The sequence below is a fragment of the Pteropus alecto genome, unplaced genomic scaffold (genome assembly GCF_000325575.1).
Source record: "Pteropus alecto unplaced genomic scaffold, ASM32557v1 scaffold226, whole genome shotgun sequence".
NCBI lineage: Eukaryota > Metazoa > Chordata > Mammalia > Chiroptera > Pteropodidae > Pteropus > Pteropus alecto.
The window spans coordinates 484,472-492,147 of NW_006440132.1; the positions used below are offsets into that span (position 1 = coordinate 484,472).

At 55.5% G+C, this 7,676-nt stretch overlaps 1 protein-coding gene across 1 annotated transcript in view; it reads left to right on the forward strand.

Moving 5' to 3' along the window:
• TTLL11 (tubulin tyrosine ligase like 11) overlaps positions 1–2,504 on the forward strand; it is a 204,669-nt gene extending 202,165 nt beyond the window's left edge. The window contains 1 exon segment of the mRNA XM_006917063.2: positions 396–2,504. Coding sequence (XP_006917125.1) covers positions 396–679 — 284 coding nt within the window. The 3' untranslated portion in view covers positions 680–2,504.
• Positions 2,505–7,676: the final 5,172 nt, after the last annotated feature.

A 7,676-nucleotide genomic window follows, 5' to 3' on the forward strand; every position in this document is an offset into this window, starting at 1 on the left:
GTCGAGGGCTGGGTTTCAATGGGAACATTTCACCGTGGAGCAGAGGGATGAGGCTTTGGACTAGGCTCAAATCCCACCTCCACCACCTTCTACCCATAGGACTTTGCCCAGGTCTTCCCACTTCTCTGAAACCCAGTTTCCTCATCTATAAATTTGGGCCAATTAAACCTGCTTCATAGGGTTGCTTAAGGAATTAAGTTTGCTCTAAGCACCCAGCTGGCGCGGTGCCTGGTGGGCAGGCCCTCTGCCCGTGAGCCCTGTTTCATTTCCTGAGCGGAACCGACGGCGGGGGGTGGGGGGAAAAGCCCAGTGGGCGGAGTCAGGCCTTCCCAGGGCAGCAGCACGCTGGGCAGCTTCTGCACACACCCCCCTAACGCTGGTCCCTTCGTCCACAGGGATGTGCCTGCAGGCCTTCATAGAGGCTTTCTTCTACCTGGCTCAGAGGAAGTTCAAGATGCTGCCACTCCACGAGCAGGTGGCCTCTCTGATCGACCTGTGCGAGTACCACCTGTCCCTGCTGGATGAAAAGCGTCTGGTGTGTGGCCGGAGTGGCACGCTGGGGGGCCGGCCCCCGGACATCGGCAGTCCCCAGGAAGCCACCCCTGCAGCCCCGCTGGCAGAGAGCGACCTCCCACCTCGCACGGAGAAGCATTCCCACCCCAGACACGCTCTGTCCTGAGGGCCACTCTGCCCTCCCGGAAGAAGAGTGAGCCACTCAGGGCTGCCGAGAAGCCCTGGCCTTCCTGCCCGTGGAGAGGCGGAGGGCGGCTGAGAATTCCCGCCCGAGATGCTAATGATCGTCTCCATGTTCTGCTGAGCTGCGCTTCGAAAGGCCGACTGATTCTCGCCTGCCTTCCTCCCGGGGCCGCTTGGTGGCCCACCCGCTTGCAAGTCACCAGTGGACATATGACATCCCAAACGTGACAGATGGCGTCTTCTACGCTGGGCCCATGGGAAGCAACCATCGGAGTAAAACTGTTGCGTTTGGGGCGCCAGCAGCCCCCAGACTGAGCTCCCAGACTGAGAACCGTGCTGAGGGAGGAACTGGGGGACGCCGAGTCCTGGGTGTGCTGGGCTCCAGGAGAGAGCACCGGTTAAAGCCCCCGATCATCATGTCGAGATCCCACCTCCCGGTCCGTGAAAACGAAACAGAAACATCCAAGCAGGCGCCGTGGCTCCCCCATCCCAATCATGTGCTACATGGCTGTAGTGAACAGATCAGCCTCATTTATTTCATTAGCTTGCCTGTTGCTGCAGTGTTTGGTTTGTTATTAATTAAGAAAGAATTAAGAAGTCACTAAATAAGGCTCCTAGAGTCTTGGAGCTGGCAGGGGACTCAGAAGTCATCTTGCCTGATTTTGTTTGACCTTGACCCCCCAGAGCGGGAGTCCCATGGTCACATGGCCTCTGCTTGGAGCCCTCCATCAGGTGGGGTGCTTCCATGTGCCCACCGGGCTCTGGGAGCTCTGGGTAAGAAGGGGGAAACTTCTGGGGGCCGGGGAACAAGACCTGGGTGAGGATTAGGGCAAGAGGAGCATGGGGCCAGAAGCCCAGGTACCAGGCGTGGTGCCAAGAAACGGGAAGCCCACGCTCTCCCTTCCACGAGACCCTTCCCTTGTCTCCACCGATGTCCCCAGGCAGCCCCTCTCTCACGGGAAAGCCTGAGAGGCAGCCTACGTGGCACTGTGGAAATGGCCCTGGGCAAGTCAGGGTCCAGGGCCCACTGACCACGGGCGAACCAGAGACTGTCCTTGCACCGCCTAGCCCTCCACGGCGTTGTTGGATTTGGGGCTAACGTGGCCCTTTCCCAGAGTGTCCCTTTTAAAGGACCCCGGGGGGCCCGGGGAAGAGCTGACCATCATGCTCTGAGTGAGGAGAAAAGGCCTGAGGGCGTTAACGGCGCCTGGCACACGGGAGAACTCGGAAAACGCTCGCGAAGCTGAGGCAGGTGCGGGGCCGTGGGGCAGAGCGTGTCCCAGAGAAGCGTGCGTCTTCCTTCTCCGGCTTTGCTCTCGTCCTCTTCCTGTTAACATCCATCCTTCCCCACCTCCTGATCCAGGTCCCCTTCACTCAAACCAATGGGAGCAGCTGACTCCAGCTTCAGCCCAGAGCCTGGTACAGAGCGGATGCTCAAAAAGAGTCTGTTGAAATGAGCGACTTGGATCCAGCCTCCCAGGAATGTTTTTAAACCTGAAGGGAAGGTTGTTAATCCAAAACCCCGCCAGCGCCTGGCAAGGGGGCCCTCTGTTAATCCTTGCCGAAAGCCCACTTTCGAAAGAAGTGAAATCTGCTTCCCCCACATATGGCTCCCACGCACTGACCCCATCCTGCCGTCTCCTCCCACCTGCTCCTCAGGGCACAGGCCGGAGCCCAAGGCCACTGCCCTCCCCCAGCCCAGAGGACCCCGGCAGTACCCGAGCCCTGCAGAGCCCACTCTGGGCTGTTCAGTGACAGGAGACACTCAGTGTCTTTATTTCCCCCAGCAAAGAGCAGGACGAGTAGCCTAAGGTTTGTCCTTCATGGGGACATCGTAGAGGTGTCGTCGGCTCAACTCACCAGTTACCTTGGGCAGTTCCGTAATGCGGTTCCCGTTTCCAGATGCGGAAGGAAAGGCCTGGAAGGTTTCGTTGTGGAGTCAGGCCTTGGTCCAGGCCTGTTGGTCGACTCCTCTCTCTATGTTTCTGGATGAGCATGAACACGGCTCCAGATACAGACCTCTGGTGGGTCCTCCCTGCTTCAAGCCTGCCAGGGTCCCTCAGGACTCTGCTCACTGTCACACAGTTTGGCGGCACATGCAAGGGCCATCAATGTTCCGAAAGGGTCCACCATAAGAAAGAGAGTCTGAAGGCCCTGCGCCCGCCCTTCCAGTCCCCTTGACAGAGGAAACGAGCTTCATGATGAATGATCCACGTAGATTCGTCCCGGCACACTTACCAGCTGGGCTCAGGAAAGAGTCTTTTAAACAAAGCTCTAGTTTTACTCCATTTCTTGATGTTGATTTTCAGAAAGCATTCATCTGCCAACATGGAGTGCAATTTTCAGGTCTAAAACCAGCTAAACACGTTAAATGTTGGGGGAAAAATTATCAGTAGGGTGAATTCCAGCCACGTTGTTTGCAGTGCTATAAAAATGTTAGCTCCTATGGTGAGGAATGTCCCGTCTCACCCCTTGCACGTCATCTGGAGGAAGATTGCTCAGTGGCCAGGGTCCCTGTCTAGAAGGAGTCCCACTCCCTCTCGCAGACCCAGCAGAGTGAGTCCTGCACCCCACAGCGTTAGGGAAATGAGGCTGCTGGTTGACAGGAGGCCAGCGAGTGACAGACTGGGCCCTTTTCCCTCAATGCTATTGAACAGAGGAATTGGAGGCTGCTCTGTTGTCAGAGTGAGTGATAGGGGACGTCCCCACCTCCCCGGTGCCTGCTAGGAAGCCCCACTATGTTCACCCCCTCTGGTAACTGGCCACTTACTTTGCAGGGGGTAACGGAAGGGACAGCAAAAGCAGACGTTTCCCGCCTCTTACGAGAGAGGAGCTGGAGCAGGGAGCTCAGCCAGGGAGTGTTTGTGCTTTGCCTATGGGATAAGACCATTCCTGAGACGGCCCTCAGCATCCATCTGGCCTCTTCCTCCCCCTCCTGCTGATCCCCCAACCCCTCTCGCCACCCCGCACACAGTCCAGCCACACCACATCTCACATTATGCTGGCTGAGTCCCTGAAGGGCTGGCCCTCCAGCATGGGTTCAATGAAAGGATGAGAAGATCAGGCTGAGCCTCTCAATTTGGGGCGCATGCATGCCAGAGCATGTGTATTAGGTCATTAGATCCCCACGTCCCCACGACCTGACCAGAATGCAGCTGGCAGAAGGTGCTTGTAAAGGCGCATTGGGTTCGATGCAGCTGTTAGCACGGCTGGTCCCCGAGCCCACAGAGGCAGAGCCTCCTGGAAACAGGTGCCTCCATTCCTAAAACAAGCCTCCTCGACCCCTCTAGTTCCCAGTAGCACCCTAAATCCATGCCTGGCCCACACACCTCAGGGGGCAGCCTCTGCGCCCTGCCCATGACCCCGCGCTCCCACGGCTCTTTGTGTGTCTTGCTACCAGTGGGAAGAGAATGTTCTGAATCCTGCCACAGTAGGAAGGCCGCAGGGCACGAACCTGCTCCGTGCTCTCCCACCCTACACTTGCTGTCCCCTCTGCCTGCATGGCCTCCCCTTCTGTCCAGTGGAAACTTACCTTTCAGAGTCCTTGCTTGAATGTCTTCACCCCCCAAACAGAGTGAACTGCTCCCTCCTATGCCTGCGAGAACCTGGGAAGTTCCTTCATTAACACACCTGTGGTCAGGCATCACAGTGTTCGCTCCCCACAAGTGGTGAGTTCTTTCAGGGTCAGGCAGAGGCTGGGTTCATGCCAGCCCCTCGGGCACAGAGCCGGACCCAGCAGGTGCTGCTCGAACTAATCCAGGTGTCCTACAGGCCGTAGACAAGGAGCAGCCATACGATGCTCATTCTCCCTTCGAGTGGGTGCCCCCAGGAACCATGGTTTTCCAAACCTGGCCAAGGTGATTCACTGAGCACCTGTAAATCCCCAGCTGGCTCGCTAGTGCCCAGGCACAACAACTGTCCCGTGGCCTGGAGCAGAAAATGGCACCTCTGACCCTGGACAGTCTCTCCATGTCCCTTTGTCCCAGGCTCATGTCTGGGCTGCGTCCCCCAGTGACACCCTCTCTCGTTCAGCCTTGGAGACCAAGGCCTGCCAGGCTGGATGGTCCTCCCCGTGGCTCCTCCGTCAGTGTCCAGCCATCTCTCCAACCCCGCAGCAGCCTGTATTTGTGTGGGGCTCCCTCCCGGTGTGCATACAGGCAGTCGGGGTGAGCGGGACCAGGTGGGAGAGGAGCCTGGACATTTGGAATGGTGCTCCATGCCTTTCCAGAACCAGCTTCTTTTCCCCTGTGAATTGAACATTCGCTCAATGCTTCGGACTTTACAAAGTACTTATACAGCCAGCTTCTCATCCCATCCTCCCCACGCACCATTGGAAGATGAAGAGTTTCATCATCCTCTTTTCGCAGATGAGCGTACAGTACCCAGAAGGTCAAGTGACTTGCCCAAGGCCTCGTGGTTGGTCAGAGGCAGAGCCAGGACTCACAGTGAGGCCTCCTGACTCCAAATCCTTTCTCGGCACCATAGCTGCTCTACGCGGTGCCTCAATGTCCCCACAACCCAGCGGGGAGAGGAGCTTTGGCCCCATTTTGCAGATGTGGGAAACCACATCTCTGAGAGGCTGATGACTCTAGGGACTGGTTCTCAGGACTTAACTTGGGGCCACCTGACCCGCTCTTCTCTGGCCGAGCATCCCAGAAGGGTTCCGAGACACGGACTCTCTACGGGCTCCAGGTCTCTGGGAAACAGGACGAGAAATGGAAAGCATAATATACGTGAAAGTGTTTTGTAAACCAAAGTGCTGTTCAAATGCCATGTTATCATCGGACTGGCTTCTGGCTTCCTACAAAGTGTAAATAAAAAGATTCCTTTCTGAACGTTGCAATCCATCAAGACAAATGAAGCCACAACAGTAGGCTCCTCTCCCTCTCTGCCGCCTGCCATCCTCACACATTTGAAGACATTCAAGGGTTGAAAAATGGTGTCTGCCGCTCCTGCGACATGCGGAATTTGCCTTGTGATTGGCAGAGTATGAGGCCAAAATAGCTTAATTTTTAAAAATTTCTTGATTGATGCCCCGAACTCCTTGGCCCCGTAACTGAGAATTGGGCTTGAAATGTTCGGCCTCTGAGCATCTTCCCTTGAAGCTCAGAAATGACATCTCCTCTCTGGGAGCCGTCCTCCCTCAGCATGCCTTAACCCACAATCCACCTCACCTGGATGGATATTTCTGCCAATCTCTTATTGGTTTGATGAATGTGAGAGAAATTTTCCCGAACGGCTTATGGATTTCTCCCTCACAGAATAAATCCAAATTGTTTTCCGTTCCCAGGGACAAAGGAGTCTTGCAGAACAGCCGACATATTCAATTACCTCCATTTCTCATAACCAAAAGCCTTGATTTGGATGTAACTAGGAAAATCACACAGCATAGTGCTTCTGTATAAGGCGCACACATACACGCATGTACCCACGCGCGCGCGCACACACACGTACACACACACAGCACCATGGTGCTTTGGTGTAAAATGGCAAAACTACTGATGTTTTTCTTATTTCTGGCAATTTGTCCCTGAGTCTCATTTAGAGAGCAGAGGGAAAGGGGCTCTTTATCGCCCCGGGGTTAACATACAGTGCTCCCCGAGAGGCTCACGTGAACCATTTCCTCTGACAGAGAGGCTCTTACTGTGATTCTGACCAGGGCTGTGGTGTTGGGCCATGGAACACTGCCAACTCCTGCTGTGACTCCCCCAGGCCCCTCCCTGGCAAGGAGCTGGGCTATGAAAGAAGTCGGGGGGGATATTTCCCTTTCTGAATGGAGAAAATGAGGGCTGAGACCCCCAGAGGAGCCCCCGAGCTGAGGTGGAAAGAGAGGGTGCCTGTATTTTGCCGTCTGTCTCTCCTCTCTCTACATGCAAGACCAGACTTCACCTCTCTGCCCTAGACCTGGCCCGTACAGTGGAGACGGTGCCACAACAAATGCGAAGAGCCTGACATGGGACCTGGCACCCAGGAAGTGTCTCAACAAATGCCTGTCGACGCAAGGACAGTCTCGATGTCCTGAAACCAGGCAGATGTGGGGGGACACACTGCCCACCTCGGCAGCTCTGACAGGAGGCTCCTCCAGGTCTGGAGAGAGGCCCCTGGTGCTGAGCCCTCCTCCTTCCTCCCTCCTCCCTTGCTGCTTGCTAGGCTACAGCTCCTGCCTCTTAAAAGCCTTTAAAAATTCTTTATTAAATTTTCATGGCGCATAAAGTCAAGGTTCCATTACTTGGCCTCAGTTGTCTTGGTAACTTCGTAAAATGCAATAATAAAATGAAGCTGAGTGTTGCTAACACGGGCTCATTGTATGAACGGCTGCAAAGTATTGATGATTTTTTTTCTGTGTGATAATTCTTGACAGCAAATCCACCAAGTTTGTTCATGTCGGGTCCACTGGTGGGAAAAGGGCTCCTTTTAATTTTTCCTTTCCTTATAGCTAATGTTTGACTGGGAAGCTAAACATTGCCTCAAGGAAACGATCAGATCCTGGGGGAGATGGAGGGGTGCATTTGGAAAATCCCCAAACCCTTGGTCTCCTGGGGAGAGTCACACATATGGTGGGAGTGATGAGTCCTTTGGAGACTCTGTGGCAGGGACGCCTGCCCTAGGAGAGCGGGGGGTCCCTTCTAGCTCTGTCGGTGCAGCCGTCACCGTGCGTGGCTCTGCCTTCGGCAGGTGTGCGCCACAAGCTTCACCCTCACGAGGAAGCTCGAGGCAGAGCACCTCCCAGAGAACCGAGCTGCTCAAGCTCCAAAGACCCAAAGAAGACATTTCTGGTGCTGCAGGCACTCCTGGTGGCTCCATCCCTGGGAACAGAGGCCCTCACCCCTCCTGGCACCACCTCACCCCCTGACCCTTTAGGAGCAGCCTAGGTCTGTTCTGAATGTTCCCCAGACTCTGGACTACGTGGGGGAAAGTAAAATGCAGACGGCCTCAAGTTAAAGTGGATCTCTGCCCCCTGGAGATCACCAGCCCCGTGG